The sequence below is a fragment of the Mercenaria mercenaria genome, chromosome 3, assembly GCF_021730395.1.
Source record: "Mercenaria mercenaria strain notata chromosome 3, MADL_Memer_1, whole genome shotgun sequence".
Taxonomy (NCBI): Eukaryota; Metazoa; Mollusca; class Bivalvia; order Venerida; family Veneridae; genus Mercenaria; species Mercenaria mercenaria.
The window spans coordinates 58,798,684-58,825,337 of record NC_069363.1 but is presented as its reverse complement, the minus strand read 5'-3'; the positions used below and the strand labels follow the sequence as shown (position 1 = coordinate 58,825,337).

Below are 26,654 nucleotides of genomic sequence, written 5' to 3'. Positions count from 1 at the left end.
TTGTCTGAAAACCCATTGATAGACACACTACTAGGGCCAAGTATGTCGAATATTATGTAGTGTTTATTTGCAACTTTACTTTCATTCAATTTGGTATTCTAGTAACCTAAAATATATGAACGCTTGTTTATGGATAATGTGAAATAGTGGTCCTAGATTTCATGCCCTTGAAAGAGGGATTCAGTTTCCTGTTTCATGTTGAAAATACAATTTCAGCACAGTTACATTATATTATTTTATGTATTGTGGTATTTTAATCTTTTGAAGGCATCAGTTCCATTAATTATGTTTGCATAAAAATTTATGTATCTAATGTTTGTTGTGTTTTTTCCCCACAGCGGACTGTAGAGTGTGTATTATTGATAGAAGACGGGAGATTAGCTAGACAGGTGATGGACCCTGATAAGAGGCCAGGTCCTCCCAGGAATTCTAGAGAGGTAGGTGATCAAGTTGTCGTGAAAAATGGAAGAAAAACCTGCATTTGTTTTGTCTGTTTGGTGGAACATTGCAATAGTATTCAAGTTCAGCATTTACTGTATAAATGAAGCAAAAATCTGCAAAAGATCCTCCTTGGCCAAGTTTTTAAGTTCACAGACTTCTGATCAATTGACCCTCACCAACTTAGGTTTGAAACCTTGCTCGGGGTGTGCAGTTCTTCATGTGATGTAGCCTTCCAGCCGAGTTAAGGAAGGTCTTTTTTTTTCTACCCAGGTCTCTGAGGTGCCCACCCATGCCTGAAACAATGCACAGAGGGCACCTGGGATCTTCCTCCACCATTGAAAGCTGGAGAAATTGCCATTTGACGTAAACTGTTGTAGCGACTCTAAACCCAACAAAATCAATTCAATTTCTGTATATGGATTTCGGTATTCAGGGAGATTTTTTATTAAAAAAAATAAAGAAGAAAATTTGGATTCAGATTTTCATGGGTACAGGATTGGAGGAGTTCCACTGTTTAGAGATAGACCCTAACATTTTCATTGATAGAAATACATTAAATAAAGTCTAGAAATTGATTTCCAAGTCCTTGAAATTAACAAAATTGATTTCACAAATGTGCAATGTATGATAGTTTTGCTAATATCAATAACAGAAAATTTAATATTTAATTCAAAGTTGTGATCCGCAAAGAATGTCAACTCTTGCCTTGGGCTAGTACTTTAAAGCAGAGATATTTATTAGTTTTCTTCCCTTGCAATTGCACAATAGAGTAGAAAACGAAAACGGTTTAAAACACAGTAATATACATTTTTGCACAACAAAATCATTTAGGATTTATTAATATGTGTTTGATTTAACCCTGAACCACTGGTTCCTATGATTTTGTCAACTTACTTATGGTAAAAAATAACTTTTAACTAGCCGATAATAAAATGAAATACCAGTAAGTATTTTATAGTGCAGATAATACAGTTTTGCTTGTATCGAAATGTCACAATAGAAGCACTTTTGTAATACCGAACACCTGGTAGGATTAGTAAAGGTGCAATTATATTGATCTCTTTTTCCTATGCCTACACTGTTTTAATTTAGTTAAAATACAGGTCATCCAGCTGTATATTTCAGGCATTTACAGCTCAGGGAGATCAAGTATTCAGCTTTCCGACATTTAGGTATTACTCCAGTAACCAGGATAAAGCGAAGTTTCTTACTGCCAATGTGGAAGAAGATATTGCTGCACTAGTCAGTCAGGTGGAAGCCTTGCAGCAAACATTAGGTCAGATACGACAGCAGAAGGTCCAGCTCGATTCCGAGATTCAGATCAATACTAGGGAGGAAAGAAAAGCTGAAACAACACTGATGAAGATAAGAGAGGAAAAGAGAAAATTGTCACTGGTATGTTTGTTGAAATATATATTTTCAAACTTGGCAAATATACATTTTTGGCTATTTTAACATTATGTTAGTTTGCCAAAGATCAGCTCCAGTTCTCCCACAGGGCAATATTTGTTTCCTTCTACCTGTGTTATACATAATGCCACTTAGGGTATTGTCAATACAATTGTGTATTAACCCTTACCATGCTAAATTTCTGTAATGGACTGGTCCATCTTCCAATATGGGCAGTAACCATTTATCATTTGAAGGGGTGTTTACTAAAAATTTACTGACTGAATAGCGAACAGTGCAGACCATGATCAGACTGCTTGGATGTACAGGCTGATCTTGGTCTGCACTGGTCGCAAAGGCAGAATCACTTGACGCCAGCAGGCTAAGGGTTAATGAGAGGGAAGCATACTTAAAGGTGTCTGACACGAGACCCCTAAATAAATTTAGTTTAGAAAATTTCAGATAGAAATTATAAGCTTAATATTTCATCTGGACACAATTTGTTGCTGTATAGGGACAGTTATACAGAGAACAATTACTGTTAAATTATTTTCTTTCATTCTAGGAACTTTGATATTCATTCAGTTGACAAAGCTGTTGAATAGTCGAGCGTTGCTGTCCTCAGACAGTTCTTGTCATTGACTGAAGTTCTTTTTTGCCTCAAATATGTTGCAAAAATCTACCCCATCCCCAGGCCTTCAGTCCTTGTAATGCTGAGAGGGATCAGACATAGGTTTACTATGATTATAGGGTGTTACATTGAGGTGAAGCATTTCTCTGATTCAGATATGTATGTTATTTTGCAACACTATTTTAAAGTGTTACCTATTCTTTACATTCAGGAAATAAGTGAATTGAAAAACATTGAAGATCCAGCACCTGTTGATGTAGCAACCTATGTAAGTTTCTCTACTATTGTAAAATGTTTGTCTTAGACAGTAATGAAACTTGTTCTGCTCTATATTTTAGAAAGATATAAATAGTAATGTTTTGATTTCATACCAACGCCAGAGAGGTTATTTGTAGGATTTTAATCGTACCATTAAGTTTAAAGCATTGCTTTTGGAAAGATTTTTAGTCTTTAGAGAAATCTTGTTTTTCGACCTATTCTGAAATGTTAATCTGCATAAATTTATATAGAGTTGCCAGTTACTTTGTCATTTTGGTTCTCCTTTCTAGGAAGAGGAGGTAAAGATGTTAGAAGAGCAACTTTCCAGCCATCAACTTCAGTTAGAAAGTAAGACAACAATACACAAGGAACAAGAACAGTTACAAGAGAACCTGCAGGAGCAGTACAAGCAGATTGACGTACAGATCAGATCAAAGATTGATGCCGGAGATGCTATCAAGGTCTGTATTATCTGTTTTGCCCCATCAGAATTGTATGGGATTTCTGAAATACTAGAGGGCCATCCCTGACCGAGTGTTTTAAGATCGCTGCCTTCAGATCACTTGCCTTCACCGATGTGGGTTGAGCCTCACTCGGTGGCGTTGAATTCGTTATGTGAGGTAGCCATCCAGCTGGCTAACAGAAGGTCAGTGGTTTTATCCAGGTGCTCGCCTGTGATGCCTGTTTGAACGTTGTGTGCTGTGACTCCCTATTTATTAACCAGGTTTTCAAAAAAAACTGGTTATTTTACTTGTAAATTATTTCAAAGTTTTGGAGATAATCAAATACATTTATCATTTGTAGTTTTACGTCTAGAATCATTTTTGAAGAGTAAGTAAACTTGGTATTAAAAAATCTTCATTTCAGGGATTGAAAATATAATAAGGGATCAGAGGCTTGCACTAATTTTGGAGCATAATCCAAAATAAATTGACCACAAAGGAATGGAATACCTGATTAACCAGATTATATTGTTTTTTTTTGGGTTTTTTTTTTGGTTTTTGTTAGTACCATATCAGTGTTAGTTTCCCCTACCCTTTGTTTGTTGTCACACAAAATAGGATCCTGCAATAACATTTTTTCTTGAAACCTGATACAGGAATAGATGGCAGTTGGAGAATATGCACATACTTTATTTGGTTGCTATGGCAAAAATTGTGGTAGCTATGGCATCAAGTAGTTAGAAAATATGACAAAAAGAGCCGTGCCATGGGAAAACCAACATAGTGGGTTTGCGACCAGCATGGATCCAGACCAGCCTGCGCATCCGCGCAGTCTGGTCAGGATCCATGCTGTTCGCTTTCAAAGCCTATTGGAATTAGAGAAACTGTTAGCGAACAGCATGGATCCTGACCAGACTGCGCGGATGCGCAGGCTGGTCTGGATCCATGCTGGTCGCAAACCCACTATGTTGGTTTTCCCATGGCACGGCTCAAAAAGTGGCATAGTTGGATCCTGCAGTAAATTAGATAGATTTTAACATGAAATATGGAAAATAGATAGAAACCTGTATGACTAATAGGTGGAAGGTTATTTTGTGAATTCGCTTGTTCAGTTAAGTATCAAATCTAAAAAATACGGCTCCTCTGGCAGCAAATATAATAGATCTATACATAGAGCTCCAAATTCGGCTATCCCTATCGGGCCTCAGTCCTGTTCTTACGAAGTGTATGAATTTTCTAAGATGGAAAAAATTTACCTGTTAAGTCGAACGGCAGCATGTCAGCTGTTTGGACGGCATAGAAGCTATGACTACAAATATGACAAATATGGCCCCTCCAGTTGGTGAATTTTGTTATTGGAAAATATTTTTGTTAGTTATATAAAAAACAAGAATCTTTGAGACTGACAGGAGAGGTTAAGTGTAGAAATCATTTATTTCAGAGGTGAAAGGATGCACTATTTCTTTTATAAATGTCGATGTTATTTATATAATCATAGTCAGCTGACATTGTGTTGTTGTCGTTGTTTTTTCAGGAGGAAGTAGGAAATGTGGTGAACGAGATTGAGACATGTAAAACAAATAAGAAACATTATGACAGCAAGCTTAAAGAGCAGGAAAAGAAAATCAAAGAACTGAAAGACAAGCTGGATAAATACAAAGTAGAAGTTGAGGTATTGTATATTGTAGTTTTAATTTCCTTCCTGTATAAGTAGGGTTGCATCGATTTTCACGGGTAGGTCGTATTACTGCAAACTAATTAATGATGGCCTTAACTCCATAGGGGAAGCGTAGACCTGTGGATCACAGGGCCCTGATTTCTGTTCCCCAAGCAAGCCATATGTTCCATGTGTCGGAAGTCATTTCATCCTTCACCTTTGCTTCATGTAGAGAAGTTTTGAAGTTACATTGTGAGAAATGGTACAGAATCCAGGAACACTGGTTAAGTTAGGCCAGAGAAAATAAATGTTTAGATTCTCATCCGAATTTTGAGAAAAAATGGGGCGGGTGGGCACTTTCTATTTTTTATTTTTTTATTCGGAAATATGGTATTGTGGAGGTCAATCTGACAAATTATATTTAAAATATCACTGTATTGATATTCTAGTGTGTATTGCTGTGCCTTTGAAATGCTAGTATATGTAAAACCCATTTTGAAATAATTTTGAAATGAACAAAATAATTTTATGTCATAAACTTTTATCTTGTTTATAATGTGATAGTAAATCATTTTGTCTGATGGTTGATTGTATCCTATACAAAAAAGCAAATCTACAATAACGGCAAATTAATATTTGTCTGTTCAGTGTATTTGCAAATTCAAAATATTTAGTTCTGTCAAAGTACAGCCACGATTTTTAAAGAAAATCAATCTGTCATTCCTGCTGAGCATGTGCTAAAAGCTATATACCCGTGGAAGCGATGATGATGATATTGATGTTCGAGCTTAAAGTTTAAAATACGAGGAATCTAGTAGTTCTACACTTGAAAAAATTCAGATATTTCTTAATTAGATGCACTTGCATGCACAGCATATTTTAATCCTATTTCCATATCTATGAAACAAATAGCGCGGTAATTCAGTATACTTTGCACGTGAAAATGGCATGTCTGGCTTCCCCACGAAGGCAAATGTCCATGTTAAACACAATTGAAATATTGAAATCTAGACAACAGATACTTATTTCTAATCAATAAAAATCAATAACAATCAAATAAGGATAAGAAAATACATTGGCTTTACCTTTTTCTAAAAGTTTTTGAAATCGAAAGTAGGTTGCCAGAACGTCTGCTAGTCATGTGAATTGCCGATATTTTATTATCATTTTTCTTAATTTGTTATAATAAGAGGTAATGTCATGGTAAATTTTAATATCAGATACTGTCAAATGCTGTTAAATTGTCTTTGCATTACCACAATATGTTAAACATTTTCTTTTAACTCTAGAATTATGTAATGTTTATGAAAGTGTACCAGTATCCGGACATGAAATTTTGGATATCTGGATTTTGACCAATAAAAAATTTCGAGGCGGGGGGGTTTCAGATAGGGGCGGGCGGGGATGAGAATCTAAAAACTAATTTTCTATTGCCTTACCTGCCAGGTTTTCAGTTTAGAGAGGTTTTGTTGGTGGGATGTGTTCTACATTAAGTAGATAGTTCTACAATTACCAAGCAACCAAATTTATTATCCCCCGACGAAAGTCGGAGGGATATAGTTTTGGCGTTGTCCGTCCGTCTTTCCGTCCGTCCGTCCGTCCTTCCGTCTTTCCGTCCGTCCGTCCGTCCGGAGCCATATCTAGGAAATGGTTTGGAATATTTATTTAAAACTTCATATACATGTTCACCACAATGAGTTCTTGCGGCCCGTCAAGTTTCAGTCAGATTGCCCAAGTAACACCAGAGTTATGGCCCTTAGAAGTTTCTAGTGTTAACTATATAGGAGTCTATAAATATGGCAATTTCTGCATCATAACTTTTGATATATTTGACCTAGAACTATGAAACTTAAACAGAATTTAGATCGCCATAATGTGGTTGTGTACACACAATTTCATTTGGATTTATTTGTAAATTAAGAGTTATTGCCCTTTAATTGTATAAAAATCCACATATTTGTACATAACAAACTTACCATTTGGTAGAATTTCATTAAATTTCTTTCATTCTTTTCCATGAACATTTATTGTAAACATGTGAAGTTGTTTACCCACACCTGGTCACCCCCTTACCTTGATCACACACCTCCCCCCTATCCCCCGACACCCCCCGCCACCCAAAAAAAAAAAAAAAAAAAATCATTCCTTATTTTAGATTTTTTTCAAACAAACTTCATATACATGTTCACCACTATGAGGTTATGGGACCCATCAAGTTTCAGACAGATTGCCCAAGTAACACCAGAGTTATGGCCCTTAGAAGTTTCTAGTGTTAACTATATAGGGTACTATAGATCTATAGATATGCCAATTTCTGCATCATAACTTTTGATATATTTGACCTACAACTATGAAACTTTAACAGAATTTAGAGCACTATAATGTGGTTGTGCACAGACAATTTTTACTGATTTCTTTTTGTAACTTCAGAGTTATTGCCCTTTAATTGTCTAAAAATCCACATATTTGTACATAACAAACTTAACATTTGGCAGAATTTCATTAAATTTCTTTCATTCTTTTCTGTGAACATTTATTATAAACATGTGAAGTTGCACACCCACACCTGGTCACCCACTTGCCTTGGTCACACCCCCTCCCCCCCCCCCCCCCCCCCCCAATTTTTTTACCTTTTTTTTTTTTTTTTTTTTTTCATTTTTAATTTTCAATCAATATTTATAATCAACATGTGAAATTTTGTTTCCTCTCCCATTCCCCTGCACCCCCACCCCCTAAAAAAATAAATATATACATATATCTATATATAGATATATATATTTCCATTCCTTTTTTTTTTTTTTTTTTATGTTCAAACCTTCAACATGTTAAGTTGTGACTGCACAAACCTTGCCCTCAGCCATGTTCAAGATATCTTACCTGTGTTTTCTTAAGGACATCTGATCTTTTAAGTTCAAATGTACATGTAAAACAGCAACACCTGGTGCCAAACCACTCAAAGACAATATTTCATTCCAGTTAAACTTCAAGCTCACATTTCAATTAACTGCATTTAATTTTAAAAGCTAAGCTTATTACAGTAAGCATATCCCATTCAAAATAAATTCTTTAGTCAGGATCAAAGTATCATACATTTATTATGTACTCTTTAATTAAACATTTGTTTTCTGTTAAATTGATTTTGACTAATGAAATTATTTGCTTCTTATTAACATCCTTAACTTTTTGCCGTATATATCTTTTTGCCATTCCTCACCACAAACCCTTTCGGCGGGGGATACCAATTCATCGAATTTGCTTGTTTTAGATCCTGATTTTGTTTATCTAAATAAAACAACACAAAGTTTCCATGGACATATGCTACAAAATGGAGTATATTCTGGTTACCATAATTAAAGGCATGCCAAAATTCTGATTGCTTGTAAAATTTAGGTTTCAAGAGTAATATTTTGTTAACAAATAGAAGTATGGTTTGGAAAAAAATTTCAGTTTGCAGAATACAGGGGTTCTGGTTTACAGGGGGTATTTTTCCAATGATATGAGAAGGCCAAATTTTGGGAACCACAGTTAGAAGGGATTTCCAGTATTCAGGGGCTGTAGTACCGACATATCCCATAACATTCATAGCTTTTGTTTGCCCTGTTTGTACAAGACTTGCATCTTTTGCAGAGTGATGTAGAAAAAGCACAGACTATTCACAGTGAAAGAATAAATACCCGCCGATCACCATCTAATCTGAAAAGTGAGATTCTTCAGATAGAAAAACAAATCAAAAATGAAGAAAGAAGGTATGTTTTAATACAGTATATCTGTTTTGCTAATAGATAGATGTACAGATACTTATGTTGTCCTAAAATTAGATGTTTTGAAATATTCCTTATCCCTGAAAAAATTTATTCCGTGTTCAGTAGTCATATGATCAAATGGTTAAAAAAATATTGCACTTTTGTCTTACTTTAAAGGTTGATAAAACTAGATAGTTCTACCCTCAGATTTTATTAGTCGAAGGTAAATGTTTTTCATTTAACATTAGTTATTGATAAAAGTCTACACCTGAAATGGATGGAACAACTTATTTCCAGCCAAGCCTAAGGCAGGTGTCGTATTTACCTTCATAGCATCCGGTGTTGGCCAGTACTTTGGGAACAGTACCAAGTAAAGTAATTGCCCCTAGGTTGGACACTGGTACCCAGTAACTAGACAGTATAAATAACGATTTTTATAAATACTAGTGTTTATACATGAGCCTTGCACACCTTACACTTTTATAATTATTTATTGCTTATTACCATTTTCTGGTTGACGATTTTTAGGCGAGGTGATCCTGAAGAAATAACAAGACAGTATAAGGAAAAGAAGGATTCCTACCTGAAAATAAAGTGTGAAGTGAAGCAGCTTAGAAAATTTATCGAGGTAAGTGTCTTCGTTAGTTTGCTTTATCTGGTATATATCATAAAGAGTAAATATTTTAAATGTAGGTATAACAAGGGTCAGTATATGCTGAAAAAAAGTGCTCAGTCACAAAATGTCAGTCCCAAGAAAACAGTGATACTGTGTATCCCAGTGGACTTAGTAAAACATGTGGAACTCTTTTGAAAGAATCGGTGCAAGACTACAATAGACCCCAGAGTTTACAACTGGTCCAGATCTAGGATGATTTATTAGCCAGTAAATGTAACTTCAGATTACAAGTAACTTTTGATAGAAACAGATGCCATGCTTGAAACAGCTCACAAGATCTTTTGTTGACACACTTAACAATGAGCATTATAAAAAGATGTTTCTTAAAGCAGGCAGTGGTTTTTGTTACTTTTCAGCATTTAGCATTTCTCCTTCCACGACAAATTATTCCTGAGTACAGCACAGTGATCTAGAACAACCATTTTAGATTGTGTCACAATTCTGTCTTTAAACATACATAAAAACAGCAATAGTACCTGTCTTCTAAGTCTGCATAATGTGAAATCATTTAGTTTCGTGGCATAGTTTCGTGGTTTTGCCCAAAGTGACTATTTCATGGGGAAATAAATTTGTGGATTTTGACATGGTAATTAGAGGAATGGAAAGTTTTCTGTTCCTGGAATATAATTTCACGCATTGATTTATGATGAATCCCATGAAAATTTATCCCCCATGAATATAAGTTATTCCAAAATATGCAGTGGGCGAGTGGCTAAGGTCGCCGACTTCAAATTACTTGCCCCTCACTGATGTGGGTTCGAGCCTCGCTGTGGGCATAGAATTCTTATGAGGCAGCCACCAAGCAGGCTTATGGAAGATCGGTGGTTCTGCTTAGGTGCCAACTTGGATGGACCGGCCTGGAGGCGCACCTGGTGTCTTCCTCCACCATCAAATGCTGGAAAGTCGGCCATATGCCCTATAAATGTGTTGTCGTGACATTAAACCGAACAAAAACCACAATGTGCATTTTCTACTTCTGTTGCTACATAATCGATTATTACTGATTTGAGCCGCGCCATGAGAAAACCAACATAGTGGCTTTGTGACCAGCATGGATCCAGACCAGCCTGCGCATCTGCGCAGTCTGGTCAGGATCCATGGTGTTTGCTAACAGTTCCTCTTATTACAATAGCTTTGAAAGTGAACAGCATGGATCCTGACCAGCCTGCGCAGATGCAGTCTGGTCAGGATCCATGGTGTTTGCTAACAGTTCCTCTAATTGCAATAGGCTTTGAAAGTGAACAGCATAGATCCTGACCAGACTGCGCAGATGCGCAGGCTTGTCTGGATTCATGCTGGTCACAAAGCCACTATGTTGGTTTTCTCATGGCGCGGCTCATTTCATTTCATGATTTTTTGAAAAATAAGGAAAGGTATTGTACTCCCCCTGGCATCAGGTTATGGCAAGCTCCTCAATTTCATTATATCTGCACCAGTTGTTATCAAACCTGGTATAAGGATTGGTCTTTGTAAGGGACAGTCATTTTACAGTTAGGCTTAGATTCCCAAAAGACCAAGGTCTCTGAGGTCAGATGTAATGGATTATAGTTTTGGTTAAAGTATATGGGAAGCTTCTTAATTTCACTGTTACTTCTTAACTACTGTCTCTATAACCATAAAACCTCAGTCACAACCCAGAAAGATCAAATCACTATGGTAAGATTTTGTTAGTTTTGGTTGAAGTTTTTTACAGGCTTTTGACTGCCAGAATTTCTCTATATAGCTCTATTGAAAATGGAGATTTCAAGTTTGAAAATGTAGATTTTGTGTGCAGCGGATCAATTTGTTGTGCAATGTTGGGTTTGAACAAATAACTAACAAAATCATTACATGCAAGACCCAGGTCCCTAGCTCAAATGTCAAGGTCATGCTTGCATGGAGATTCTAGTATTTTACAAACCCTTCATCCATGCTTAGTTCAACTTGTTTCTTACTTGAGTATTTATTTGTCAGTGTATATTATTTTATATTTTGTATTATACCAGATTTATATAATGCCCTTTTTATGACAAACATGTTCAAATGCACTTTACATATAGTAAAGACAAAGGCTGCGGGGCTTCTGTGGCCGAGTGGTTATGGTCGCTGACTTCAAAACACTTGCCCCTCATCGATGTGGGTTCGAACCTCACTCGCGGCGTTGAATTCTTCATGTGAGGAAGCCATCCATCTGGCTTATGGAAGGTCGGTGGTTCTACCCAGGTGCTGGCTTGTGATGAAATAATGCACGGAGGAGCACCTGGGGTCTTCCTGTACCATCAAAGCTGGAAAGTCGCCATATGACCTATAATTGTGTTGGTGAGACGTTAAACCCAACAAAATAAATAAATAAATTTCATGACAAACCCGTTCAAAGCCGGTTTACAAACAATGAAGCCAATGGGAAGCTTGCAATATATTATATAGAAAAAACAACACTTACCCTTTGGTAAACACTTATGCACTAATACATGTTTCACCGTTATTATATATTTGTTGTGTTTCAGGAACTCGAAAAATCACTAAAAAAGCGACAAAAAGCGCACAGGATTTTGCTTCAGTCCTTATCGTGGAGGGTTAAAGTGTACTTTAATGGAGTACTGAATAGCAATCCAGCTTTCGAAGGAAAGCTGGAAATCTCAAATAAGCATAAATTTATACATTTAAATGTAAATATCTGTTTCAAGGTCATAACAAACCAGTATTTTAGATCACCAGCCTTTAGTTACCACTTCTGTTTGTTTCACTGTTTGCATGACAATGTTTTAGAATTTTTCATGAATTTATTCTTGCTCTGTAGGAATGAAATGAATATTGATATATGAACCTTTTAAGGTATTATTTTGCTTTTTAACTAGTGGTGTCGATTGCTATTTTTTTATAGTCAAAGCTAGAATTATTACTTTTCAAGAATAAGGGGCTCATCCAGGATTTTATTGATAAAGTTAACATGATTTCAAAGAGGTCTGGGGTCATGCTTTACATATATATATATTATATGAGTGCAATGCTGAACAATGGCTGATATCTGATCATGAATATTTGGTTTCATGGCTGTCTTGGGATGCACCTTCTTAGCCTGACTGTGTGAAGATTAAGGAAAGCTATAGTACTCACTCCTCAAACACAGTCAGCAAGCTTTCAGGTAACAAGGTCAATGGATTTGATTCAGGCATAAAATGGTTGTTCCACATCATCACCCACATCATATGGAATATGATCCGTAACTCTGCCAGAAATATTCTGTACATTATGTCCCTTTTATTCTTGTTAATTTTTTAATACACATGTACTGTTGCCCAAACTTATCATTCATACCTGATGGGTAATAATCACTCCAGTGATAGCTCTAGTTATCTCAGATATGCCCACTCAAGTGATAGCTCTAGTTATCTCAGATATGCCCTATTTCACTACCAACCATAGTCAAAAATGCACCGTTTCTTCTCGGCTCTTGATTACTAGTCTGGCATACTGTTCTTAGAAGATTTTGTTTGTTCTCAAATACATTATTAACCAAGCTCCATTGACCAAGTACCCTCCATAATAATTATGCTACAGAATGTTCGGTGTAGCAAGTGCATATGACTTAAATGTATGAATGACTGATTTTAGATTTGGTGTGCACCGTGCTCACCTTTGATCTGTATATGTATAACATTATATCTGAAACTTTCATATATTTTGATTTTCTAAGAATAAAAGTATTTTGAAATATGGTTGAGAATCTAAAATCTGGTTTGCTATAGCCCAGTCAGAAACCCTATGCATGGTGGTTTTTTTTTTTTGAGATCTGCCAGAACTTTTAACTTTGTTCAGAATGATGTAGATAGTGTGTTTTTGTGTTTGTTTATCAAAATGCTTACTGTTATCTTCCAACTTTGTTCAAGGTGCCTATGAATAATTCAGTACTGTGCATTTTAGATAGGAGGTGGGGAGGGTAGAGGAAATTTTAACAGAATTTCATGTACCTGTAATGGCGTAGCTTAAAGCAGAAAAAGTCTTGATTGGAGGAAAATGTATCTTTAAGGGTAACCCAAAACCTTTTAGCCTTACAGATAACCCTGGAAAGCTAAGCTGAAAGTATACTTGGATACTTGTGCACTTTTCCAAATATATATTTATCTTCTCAGATATCAGAATAATTTCTCAAAATTTTTTCCTTGAATCATGGCCTGCTACCAAATCTTTTCGTGGAATTTTAAGTCATCAGAAAACATTGATGTCAGGGGCAGGTTTAGTTTTTCCTACATTTAATGCTTTTAACATTGTCTCTTCGAAACTGTAGGATGTACAACTGCTTTCAAAGTCATTTTGCAATAATAATGACTCCTGGATGATGCAATTTGTATAAAAAAAAAATAATAAATTCCACCAGGGGGCAGAGAAGAGGCGGGGGACTCTTTTTCTCTAGTTGTATTGATGGAAACTCTTAAATTCAAAATAGAATTGATCCTTTTGAGATTTTGGGCAGTGCTAGTTTCCATGGTGAGCGATCCGGGACCATCATGGCCATCTTGTTTGCATTTGTAGGACTCTGATGTATTGAAGTTAGACGCTTTTTTTAAGAAAATGCACAGTACTGGATGTAGTTACCCCCCACTTCCTTGTAGCAAGGGACAGCTTGCTCAGTTTTCACAGAAACATAACTTGTCTAACTATGTTGTTTAGAAGGTATGCACCAGTTGCAGTCAGCTATGGGTATGACTTCATTTTGACATAATTTACACATTTAGTGAAGTTGCTATTTTAACACTGTCCCTTTATTGATAAAAGTTGTTCGTTGTAAGGTTTTGAGAAAGGTAGTCCTGAAAAAGAAAACAAAGTCCCCAAAAAGTACTTGTATTTTGTCTTCGATGTTCTACATGAAACAAATATCTTTACAAAGCTTACAGCATGTTTTGTGTTTGCCGTGTGCTTCCTTGTGTTTTGTCTTGCTTTTGTCACCGTCTTGTAAACTTGTATGTGAAAAAAATATATTTACTAACTAAAATCAAATTCTGGATATTTCAGAATCGCGCAGCTTTCTATGCAAAAAGGAATACAAGCATTTAATACGCAGAAAAGAAATTGATCGAGGAAAACCGTATTTTAGTGTTGTTAATTGTCTTATTTTCAGAGGTTGGACAGCATTCTAGGGAAACGACTCGAGAGTTATACAGAATTTCGCCGCATGATTGCTGTGAGAGCAAAGTACTTCTTCATTGTGCTTCTTGCCAATAGACAGTACACTGGCAAAATGACATTTAATCATAAAAATGAAACCCTTGAAATGACAGTAAGTTTCGTCATGTTTGTTGTGGTGACAGCTTGCTTTCCGCTTGATAACACTTACCCTGTTGATTTTGTTTTTAGCTCACCTGTCATGTAGTGACAAAGTGAGCTTTTGTGATCGGCCTTCATCCGCCATCGTCTGTCCACAGTTTCTTGTGAACACAATAGGGACCACATTTTGCAAACTTGCACACAACTTGTATTGGCATAATATTTCGGTTCCTTTTGAAAACTGGCCAGATCCTGTCATGGTTCCAGAGTTATGGCCCCTTAAAGGGCCAAAATTTGCTGTTTTGGATTTTGCAGCCATATAGAGACTTCATTTAAGGTTTGATTTGATACAAACATGCAAGATATCTTTAACAACAATAGATCTTTGATTCCGTAATGAATCTGTCGGATCCATCATAGGTTCCCGTGTTACGGCCTTTAATTGACCCCTGAAAGAGTCAAAATTTGTTAATCTTTTACCTTGTGAACACGATAGAAGTGACATTTTACATTTGATTTTAACCACTCTTACACACAACTTAAGTCACAATAAGACCTCGGTTCCTACAGTCCATCATAGATTCTAGAGTTACTGCTCCTGAAAGGGGCAAAAAAAATTCTAATTTGGCCCTTTCAGCCATATAGAGGTTTCATTTATGCTTTGATTTGATACAAACTTGCACAGAATGTTTATCTTGATGATCTCTAGGCCAAGTTCAAAACTGGGTGATGTGGATTCAAAAACTAGGTCACTCGCTCAAATCAAAGGAAAAGCTTGTTAACACTCTAGAAGCGACCTTTTATATATTACATGTAGCATATTTAACAGGTGAGCGATATAGGGTCATCATGACCCTCTTGTTTCAAATACAGTCAGACCTGTGTTTTGTAGGCACAATTATCGGAATTATGTTTTATCTCCTCTTTCTAACCACTTCATTGGTGAAACGGCACGGAAGGTGCGTTGATGCAATAATTAATATTAAACACCTTTTTCATTCATTTTAAAGCTAGCACTAACAGATTTGGAGTAGTCTGTTCTATTTCTTGTTGCTTTTACTGCAGTTTATGTTCCTTCTGCTTCACTAAACCATAACACATGTTTTAAATCAACCAACTTAAAACTAATAGTTAATAGTGTGTTTTCGTATTTTTGTTATTTTCAAGGTCATAACTGGGCAGGTCGTATTTGCTAATAATGCTGCTGAACTTTGTTAAAGCATTTGCAAGAATAGCCATTTAGTTTTATGTCCTGAATGAATTTCAACGAAACTTTGGTTGTTTCTCCATTTTACCAGTGATGGTTTTGCTGCACCACATTAAGGTGACACGTCATTTTAGTTAAAAGGACTTAAATTAAAATTCATACATTGGCTTTACGCTAGTGGGGCCTCAGTGGCCGAGTGGTTAAGGTCGCTGACTTCGAATCACTTGCCCCTCACCTATGTGGGTTCGAGCCTCACTCAGGGCCTTGAATTTTTCATGTGAGGAAGCCATCCAGCTGGCTTATGGAAGGTCAGTGGTTCTACCCAGGTGCCCGCTTGTGATGAAACAAGGCACGGAGGGGCACCTGGGGCCTTCCTCCACCATCAAAGCTGGAGTGTCACTATATGACTTATTGTCTCAGTGCGATGTTAAACCCAACAACAACAACATTACGCTAGTCTTGTTCTCTATCTTTGTAAAGACATGAAAGCTGTTATTTCATCATGTATATATTTAGCACATACCGTATACCCCAAATAAGCATCCCCTATTTTAAACTAGCACACACTGTATTGATACTCTGAATAAACAACCTTGGGGGCATTGCATTTTGCATGTTGTGGGATGACATTTATAGGGGCCAAATTTAAAAAAATAAACATTTATAATGTTTTTTTTTAGAAAGTGGGGGTGGTTATACTGGGGTATACGGTATGTTATAGTGTGCTGAAGCTTTATGCTAGTCACAGGCTTTTGGAACTTCAAGCTTAAGGTCATAGGCTAGTTTAATAAAAATGCTTTTGCCTCATGATTTAAGGTTATATAATTACATAGTGATTTAAGAGGGAGTCTTTAGACTTAAAAGTTAAAACCCAATTTTAGAACTTTATTGACAGTTTTTCATGACCATATTGCTTGTACTTGGCTATTGGTTCCTTAATTTCCTGAATATTTTTCTGCAGTCTTGACAGAAATAGTATCTTTAGAACTCTTACTGAACATTTTAAACAATTTCATCCTTTTGAAAATCATTGTAAGTCTGGTTTGCTACATGAAGTCCGTAATTTTTGTTAGTTGATTTAGTACATGTGTAATGGTGGTGATTGTTCCTTCTTTTATGTATGTCTTTGTGTTTCTTGTTTTTGTTTTCGAATATAATTTTGTGTTTCTGTTGGAAAATCCCAGTTTCTTGACATTTTAATTCAGAATGTTAACAAGTTTTGTTTCTGTGAAAACATTTACAAATGATCTCGGCTTTCCTTGTGTTTGATTTAACATACCTGACCTTCTAAAAATACTTATAATTTACAAGGAGTTTCAAAAAGCTTGCATCTTTAGAATTCCCAGATACAGTGTGTTGTGTTAATACTAAAATGTTGTAGTAATAAACTAAGATATTTGAAAGAGTTTGCTTCAGGAATTAGTCTTTAGCCTGCTAAATTTCTAAAATGGACTGGTCCATCATTCAGTTTGGGTTATACCACTTATTATTCAGTGGCACGGTAACTGAAAATTTATTGACTGAATAGCAGACAGTGAAGACCATGATCAGACTGCACGGATGTGCAGGCTGATCTTGATCTGCACTGGTGGCAAAGGCAGAATCACTTGCCGCCAGCAGGCTAAAGATTAGATAAATAAAACATCGGCTGGAGTTAATATAAATGTCTCACAGTGCCTTTTAACTTAATTTCGTTTTGTTATTTTGCATGCAAGTTTTGTTCTTATAAAACCTTACAGCTTAACCTGCCTGAGTGACCACCTGCATTTAGCAGCCACTTGCCTTAAGCAGCTAGTCAGCTTACTTTCCAAAATTTACTTTTTAGCACAACTTTTCGAAGAAAAAGTAGAGCTATTCGCCTTGGCGACGCCTTCGCCGTTAGTTAAGTTTTTGATAAAGTCAGATATCTCTGTTACATGTACTATCAAAGCTGTTGACTTGAAACTTAAATTAGTTATTTACTGTCAAAGTCTACACCAGGAGAAACAATCCCCATAACTCTGATTTGAATTTTGACAGAGTTATGCCCCTTTTAAACTTAGATTTTTTTTGGTTCAAGTTTTTTGATAAAGTCAAATATCTCTCTTACTATCAAAACTTTTGACTTGGAACTTACTTATTTACTATCAAAGTCTACACCAGGAGAAAGAATCCCCATAACCCTGATTTTAATTTTGACAGAGTTATGCCCCTTTTTAACTTAGAATTTTTTGGTTAAAGTTTTTGATAAAGTCAAATATAAGGTTTTACTGGCAGAGCTCTAATTCAGAGTCAAGCACTGAGAAAAGTCAAGCGTGCTGTGTTATAGACAGCTCTTGTTGTTCTAATTTCCACCTGACTTGAGCAGACACCTGCCTGAAGCAGCCAAGATTGCACTTATCCCTTTGATAGCTGTGTAGTACAGATTTGACTGTATATATCATGTTTTTACTTGTAACTTACTGTAAAAATCAAATATTTTAGCTGGAATTTACTAATGAGGTTTCATACCACTAGTATTGTGGCACTCCGCTGCGTGATCAATAGAATTTTCAACAAGATTTATTCCACAGCATAGATTACTGATTTTATAGTTTTTAAATTATCATGAATAGCATTTGATATTGAAAAACTCAAGATTTCTTGAATTAATTTGAAAGTTGCTAATTTTGCATTTTAATTTATTAACTAATATCCTTTGAAGTTCTTTTTTAAGTAAATGATCTAACTTATTTTCTGAAAAAATTTATTTGTCTTTGCTGTTAAAATCCATTGTAATATATATAGAACTTCCCTCATTTTAACTGTGACATCAATTGACCACAGGTGCAGCCCTCAAAAACTGCTGGCACTGAAGGTGCAAAGGACCTGAGGTCCCTCTCAGGAGGTGAGAGGTCATTCTCCACCGTCTGCTTTATCCTTGCTCTCTGGGACGCCATGGAGTCACCTTTCAGATGCTTGGACGAGTTTGATGTGTTCATGGTATGTTTTCATGTATCTTGTGTTACCTGTTATACAATTGAGCCGTGCCATGGGAAAACTAACATAGTGGTTTTGCGACCAGCATGGATCCAGACCAGCCTGCGCATCTGCGCAGTCTGGTCAGGATCCATGCTGTTCGCTTTCAAAGCCTATAGCAATTAGAGAAACCGTTAGCGAACAGCATGGATCCTGACCAGACTGCGCGCATGCGCAGGCTGGTCTGGATCCATGCTGGTCGCAAAGCCACTATGTTGGTTTTCCCATGGCACGGCTCAATTATATTTTTCTGTTGATTAATTTCGAAAGAGAGATTAGCACTACTGATTGAGAGACAGCTGTGGCAGTGTTCTCTGTACCAGTGTCACAAAGAACAAATAAAGTTGTCTTTTTCCCAGTCATCATTTTCATGCAGGATGGTTCATTAGAATTAAATGATGCTATGTTAATGTTTTACAAGTGGATAATTTTTTACTTCGAAAAACATCCTAATCCCGCCCTCTTAGCTCAATAAGGAGGGTGCAGATCTGCGGCTAGCAGGGTTGTGAGTTCGATCCCCGGGTGCGGCATATGTTCTCTATGATGATTCAATAAAAAACATTGTGTCTGAAATCATTCCTCCTGCACCCTCTGATTCATGTGGGGAAGTTGAAACTGAAATACTGTTGAAAAATTATGTTAAACCCAAAACAAACAAATATTTCAAAAAAATTAGAAAATCCTGTTTTCTGATGTCATAAATATATGAGCTGTATATTCTATTATACTACAAGTTATGCATATATAGCATCAGTATCATATCGTCATGTCAGCGCAATAATTCAATAAGTGCTTATATAATATATATGCACTTATTGAGTTACTGCACTGACATGACGATATGTACTTGTATTGAATATGTTGTAAATCTGAAAATGTGTGACCAACATCAAGATATCCTGCACAATTGAACTTGTGCCCCCAAGCAAAAAGTTCTGGAGAACAGACTTAAAAGCTAAAGCATCTGATCGGTTGTTTCTATCCACCACCCTGAAAATAACAAGGTAGCACTTTGACACTTGTATTCAGATTATTATCATTTAATACATTCAAGACATACAGTCTTATTTCAGGATATGTTAAACTGTAAGCCAGATGAAAATTTTCCTGTTTTGGCTAAGGGTATCTGAGTATTCTTGTCCTAATATAAAGTTCTTTCTAAATTCTACCTTTTGTCAGTAAACATCAATATTGTATTCAATTGCAAATTTCTTCCTCTTTTTACTAGTGTTTAACCTTTAGCCTGCTGGCGGCAAGTGGTTTTGCCTTCGCATTCAGTATAGTAAATTTTCAGTGAACACCCCTTTGAACAAGAAGTGCTACTGCCCAAATTGAATGATGGACCGGTCCATTTAGAAATTAAGCAGTGTAAAGGTTAACAAATTTTCAGTGAAATGGTTGTATTTCAGGACATGGTAAACAGAAGGATAAGTATGGAAATGATGATGAAAACTGCTCGCACACAAACAGAGAGGCAGTTCATATTCCTGTCTCCACAAAGCATGAGGTATTGCTTGTTTATAAAAAGTCGAAAGTCAACAAGATACTGGGATCATTTTAATTACTTTAATAAAACTTATATTTCTTTTTAGAATTACTGTAAGTCAGGTATTCTTGCCAACCTAGTGGGGAAAGACAAGGTTATATGGGTAGAAACAACACATGTGCATATTGACATCATAGTCTATAAGCAATTTTTAATTTATAATATCTTTTTGAAAATATTAAAATAATATCAACAGCAGGCAAGAAAAATGATCTAACCTGTCTGTGTAAGGCAGGTGTTTTCCCAACCTGGTGGGGTGGGGTGGGGGGGCTGGATAAAACAAGTGTCGCTAGCGCTCAGTTTTCCATTCAACACTGCCCCTTGGGTTCTGGGAAACCCTGTCTTACACAGGCAGTCATGTAAGATCCTTTTAATATTCTCTTTAAAAAAAAGTTTGTTAGCTATCTTACAGTTTGCTGTTTATCTTGTAGTGTTTTTGTTAGTGCATATCTTTTATTTTCAGTAATCTTGGCATTGCATCTACGAAAATGATGAAGATATTCAAAATGCCTAATCCAGAAAGAGGCCAGAAAACCATAGAGTTCCCGTCAACAAGTGATGAATGACAGAGGAAAAAGAGTTAAGTTAGTGACTCCCTGTTGTGAAAATTATTTCTGACTGGCTTAAGACATAATATCAGTGAAGGAGAAGTCGTATAAAACAGTACTCACCACTGCAAACTGCTGCTGACAGTTATTTTACAAGAGGTGTGTGAGAGGGTACGGAATAATCTATCACCTTATCCAGGGAAATGAAGATATGATTACCTCCCTTGTTAGAGACAGAAGAATACTTTTAAAGTCAGTGATTTAAGAGTGCAGTTGAAATTAGTATTAGTACAGAGCACAATGTAGTTTTGGAATGTGATGAAAGAAAATTCCTGTGATATGTATATATTTGGTTTTAATTTAGATTGCAGAAAGTTTGTATTAGGCCGAGAACTTGCTAACGGAAATGTGTATTTATTATACCACATAGAAGTTGTTTGACTTCAGACAGGACGGTTTCTGTTGTACCAAACCAGATGAGTATGGTTTGGGTAGAGTATTATACTCACTCACTGACTAGTTGGCAAGGAAAGACAACTTGGATCTGATTGACGTGTTATGCAGCGGAAAAACAGAACTTGAAAATGTAACTTAAAAATCATGAATGTAAACAAGTCCAAATACAAGGACAACTATAAATATGACAAGGGCAGACTGATGCTTTTTCTAAAATTGTATAGTGAAAAAATAACTACTGGACTTAAGAATTCAGCAGCAGGATACAAAAACTTCTAATTAGGAAATATCAAATCGAATCTATGTTTATAGTCCCCATCATTTTGCAGAACCTACCTACCAGGGAAAAAAAACAAAAAATTATCCATATAAAATGAAATTTAGGTTTTATATCTATGACTTATTTCTTGACGAAAGCACAGAAGCAAAGAGATTTAAGGCATTAAGTTCACATGAACACTTTACAATCTATATTAACAAGGTAAATGACTGGATTTATATATGGAAAAAATGAGCATGTAAATGACTGGATTTATATATGGAAAAAAATGAGCATGTAAATGACTGGATTTTTATATGGAAAAAAAAAATGAGCATGTAAAATGGATTATTTGGAATAAATTACATTATGACTGATTTTATGAGAAAAAATGAAGTAAATGAGGATTTAAGGCATAAAACATGAGCATGTAAATCTATATATTAAAAAAAGGTAAATGACTGGATTTATATATGGAAAAAATGAGCATGTAAATGACTGGATTTATATATGGAAAAAAATGAGCATGTAAATGACTGGATTTATATATGGAAAAAAAATGAGCATGTAAATGACTGGATTTATATATGGAAAAAAATGAGCATGTAAATGACTGGATTTATATATGGGAAAAAAATGAGCATGTAAATGACTGGATTTATATATGGAAAAAAATGAGCATGATCTTTCTCTGATTAATACCAGGTTTATTCTAAACAAATATATTATTTATCAAGTGAAAACTACTTACTTTAAGTTATTTTAAATTGAAAGAACACAAATATGATATCTGAATGAATGTTTTCTTTCTTCTATGACCGTTTAAGCATTTTGAGAAATGTTTGATTCAGAAAGCCCAAAGTTATTTCTCATGGTGACACAAAACATAGGGTTAGGTTTGGTATTGCCTTTAAAGTTTCCACTGTGTTCACAGTTTGCATTGAAATTTAAAAAATCCAATTGGAACCAGATTTGCAAATAGAATAGGTTGATGTAGGCTGCTAAGGTACTGGAGTTTCATGTTCAGTAGGAATTCATTAATACTGAATGAAGACAGTGTTTTAATGGCAATATGATAGCATGTCTAGACTGGTGTAAAGGATGTGATGTTGGTAATGTTTACTGCTGAATTATGGAAAAAGGACTACTTTTTTTCAGGAGTTGTAGGTTAAAATTTTTGTGGCAAGAAATGTTGATGTTTGCTGCAACTATTTGATTCTTCAGATTACACCAACTTGTGTTCATTTTTGTTTTGTTTTCATTGTGTGCTATATTATTTGCATGCTAGCACATTGTATTTTATTTATAGAAAATAGATAGTAGATCTATAGGATTAAAATGTTTCCATCTCAACTTACTATAGAACTATAGAAATCCATCTTGGAAGTGACTTTATGTTGTTTTAATGTTCTTTTATTTGTAAATTTTAACCATTGTTATGTGTTAGAAGAATTATACTCTCAACTAGGTGATCTTCATCAGTTGATAATGTGAAACACTGAGATAAACTTTGTCAATTTATATTGGAAAAAATTAAAAAGATAATGCTTGATACAGGATACACTTAATGGTAATCTTTGTCAGTTTATACTGGAAACACTTAAATGTTAATCGTTGTCAATTTATACTGGAAACACTTAATTAAATGGTAATATTTGTCAGTTTATACTGGAAACACTTAAATGGTAATCTTTGTCAGTTTATACTCAATTACAGTTTATACTGAAAACACTTAAATGGTAATCTTTGTCAGTTTATACTGAAAACACTTAAAAGATAATACTGTCCAGTTTAGTCTAGATACTGGAGTTCTAGTGTACAAATATTGTTCCTTTGTACAGATTTCTTCAACATGATTTCTCCAGGTTGTCATGTGATCATTTTTGGTTTGTCCTTTATCAGGCATATTTTATGTAAGTTAGTAAGATATTTTCAATGACAAAGAAAGTCTGTCTCGGGAATACAAACTTGTTGTTGAAAGAGAGTACTGACAAATTGATACATAACTTCATCAGTGGCCAGTTTAATAAAAAAAAAAAGCAATGTGAGAGAAAACATTGCCTATTGTTATATATTTTTTTAACAAAGTACCAATTTTCAAAAGTACTTTACATGATTGTTTTATTTTCCACCATGTTTGAGCTCGTCTTTTTAGAATAATTGATATGTGCATAATAATTATGATCCTCAACTTACAGAGACCCATATTTCTGTACTTCTAGTTAAAGTTATAAAATCATAAAATTTTCATTTCTCGTCATGTTTAGTTTTGATTGGTTTAATGAAGCTCTGGATGGAAGAAGTCAGCTGGGGATTTTTTTATGCTATTTGTTGTTAGTTTCATTTTACTGACTGAGAGGATTAATGGTACTGCATGTGTATGGAGAATGTTGTGGGGTTTTCAGATCACTTGAGCAGGTGGTTTTGCAAATGCTCTGTGGCTGTTTGGATTTTTCAGCTTACCTGAGGTAGCAAGTTTTTGCAATCACTGTGTAGCTGTTGTGGGATATAAGCTCACATGCACTGTTGTGAGTGTTCGGCTTACCTAAGTAACTCATGTTTTGCAATTACTTTGTGGGTTTTGGCTAACTTGAGCAAGTGAGGTTTTGTGATTGTTATACGGCTATTTCAGGGTTTCAGCTCTCCTGAGCAGGAAAGGGTTTGCAGTCACCATATGCCTGTTGTGGTCAAAATCAGTTATATTCCTTAGGTGTTCCTATACAAGATTGCTTGAAATCTAGATCATTTATGTAGAATTCTGGTTGAAGTGGCAACCAAAAAATAATTAGGGGAAAAATCTAGCCAGATTTCAAACTGTTTTAACAGAAGTGTTCATTGGGTGACCCACTACCAAATATCTTCAAGCTATGTCGATTTGTCTTACAACATGGCTAGTGGTCAAGGCTAGTTTTCTCAAGATAGCTCTCTGCAAAATTTTAAAAATCTCTGAAATTATTGTCTTGATTTCCAAATGATTCGGCAAATATTTTCCTTTGATGACCTTCCACTAAATTATTGTACCCCCCGACAACAAAGTTGTAAGGGGGGGTATACTGGTTTCAGGTTGTCCGTCTGGTCGTCTGTCCGTAGACGCACTCTTGTGCGCACCATCTCTCCTTATCCCCTTGACAGAATTTAATGAAACTTCACACAAGTGATCAGTACCAACAGTAGTTGTGCATGGGGCATGTTAGGTTCTTTTAAAAAAAGAATTTGCAGAGTTATAGGACTTTGTTTTTTTTGTTACTATACTATATACATAGACACAATCTTGTGCGCACCATCTCTCCTCATTCCCTGGACACAATTTAATGAAACTTCACACAAGTGATCAGTACCAACAGTAGTTGTGCATGGGGCATGGTAGGTTCTTTTAGAAAAAAAATTTGCAGAGTTATGGAACTTTGTTTTTTTGTTACTATAATATTACATAGACACAATTTGTCACATCTCTCCCACCCTTGACACAATTCAATGAAACTTCCACAAATGATCAGTAAAACAGTAGTTGTGCATGGGGCATGTTAGGTTCTTTCAGAAAAAAAAATTCCAGAGTTATGGGACTTTGTTTTTTTGTTACTATACTATAGACATAGACACAATCTTGTGCGCACCATCTCTCCTCATCCCCTTGACACAATTTTAATGAAACTTCACACAAGTGATCAGTAACAACAGTAGTTGTGCATGGGGCATGTTAGGTTCTTTCAGCGACAAAAATTCCAGAGTTATGGGACTTTGTTTCTTGTTAACATACTATGTACATACAGTCTTCATATGCAATCTTGTGCGTGCCTAATCTACCAAACCCTTTCACACAATTTAATGAAACTTCACACAAGTGATCAGTACCAACCCTAGTTGTGCATGGGGCATGTTACATTCTTTTAGATAAATATTCTGCATAGTTATGGGACTTTGTTTTTTGTTACTATACTGTATACATACAGTCTATATACATACAGTCCACATAATTATGCAGTCTTGTGTGTGTCAAATTGCAATGTACTGTGTCAGTGCATGCGGGGGGTACATTCATCACCTTTAGTGATAGCTCTAGTTTCAAACTTAATTAAAGCTTAAAAGCATGGTCACTTCTCTTTTAAATACATACTGGAAGGTTGAAACAGAGAAAAGAAAAATGATCAGATTAAGCTTTTGGCATTTACAAAACAGTTGCTAATAAAAAAAAGTGGCCACTTTTAAAGTCTATTCTACTTAACCAGAAATGGAAATATTCTATTAAACATAACATCTGTTGTCATAATGTGACTACTTTGAAAGTGGAAATAATCTGTTAACATCTATTGTTATAATCTGTATATTTTGAAAATGGAAATAATCTGTCGAACAACACATCTGCTGTTGTAATGTGACTACTTTGAAAGTGGAAATAAACTTTTAAATGCCACATCTATTGTTATAATATGACTACTTTGAACATGGAAAGATTTGTTAAACACCACCTCTTTTGTTCTAACATGACTACTGTGAACGTGGAAATAATCTGTTAAACACCACATCTATTGTTCTAACATGACTACATTGAAAATGGAAATAATCTGTTAAACACCACATCTATTGTTCTAACATGACTACATTGAAAATGGAAATAATCTGTTAAACACCACATCTATTGTTATAATGTGACTACTATGAACATGGAAATATTTGTTAGACACCAAATCTGTTGTTATAATCTGTATATTTTTGAAAATGGAAATAATCTGTTAAAAACCACTTTGTAATGTTATTATCTGTATATTTTGGTATTTTATCACTATTTGATATTATAGGTTAGGAGAGCAAAGTTTGCCAATGGACAACACTTTGAGTAACTCAGCCGGGGAGGAAAGACAGGTTTTACCAATTCAAAATAATTTTATAAAAAATATTCTTTGTGTGACCTCGAAAATGTGTTTACACTATTTTGAATTTGCTAGAGAGGTGTGGTCTTTTTTTCTCATGTGTGTGTAGTGAAAACATTTTAAAAAATCCACTTGTCTGGAAGACCAGTCCTGGTCCAGTTTAAAGATATGTTAGAAGATCCTTCCTTTATGTAACCATCTATGAAGATAGTTCAGGCCATTTTGACATATCAAAAAATGTGGCCCACAGGGCTGGTCTATGTTTCACTGTATGGCGATATGAAATCCCTT

The 26,654-nt window shown here is 35.4% G+C and overlaps 1 protein-coding gene across 4 annotated transcripts in view; it reads left to right on the top strand.

The window, feature by feature from the left end:
* LOC123524626 (structural maintenance of chromosomes protein 6-like) overlaps window positions 1-22,848 on the top strand; it is a 50,249-nt gene extending 27,401 nt beyond the window's left edge. Inside the window, exons 17-29 of one of the 4 annotated variants that reach the window (XM_045302951.2) lie at window positions 339-437; window positions 1,567-1,836; window positions 2,673-2,729; window positions 3,010-3,180; window positions 4,697-4,834; window positions 8,447-8,565; window positions 9,091-9,190; window positions 11,725-11,886; window positions 14,337-14,495; window positions 18,495-18,650; window positions 20,096-20,193; window positions 20,696-21,792; window positions 21,949-22,848. In XM_045302951.2, the coding sequence (XP_045158886.2) occupies window positions 339-437; window positions 1,567-1,836; window positions 2,673-2,729; window positions 3,010-3,180; window positions 4,697-4,834; window positions 8,447-8,565; window positions 9,091-9,190; window positions 11,725-11,886; window positions 14,337-14,495; window positions 18,495-18,650; window positions 20,096-20,193; window positions 20,696-20,798 (1,632 nt within the window). In that variant the 3' untranslated portion in view covers window positions 20,799-21,792; window positions 21,949-22,848. Of the gene's footprint in view, window positions 1-338; window positions 438-1,566; window positions 1,837-2,672; window positions 2,730-3,009; window positions 3,181-4,696; window positions 4,835-8,446; window positions 8,566-9,090; window positions 9,191-11,724; window positions 11,887-14,336; window positions 14,496-18,494; window positions 18,651-20,095; window positions 20,194-20,695; window positions 21,834-21,948 lie in introns of all 4 variants that reach the window. The other 3 variants (XM_053538685.1, XM_045302953.2, XM_045302952.2) reach the window with 3 other exon arrangements.
* The last annotated feature ends 3,806 nt before the right edge of the window (window positions 22,849-26,654 follow it).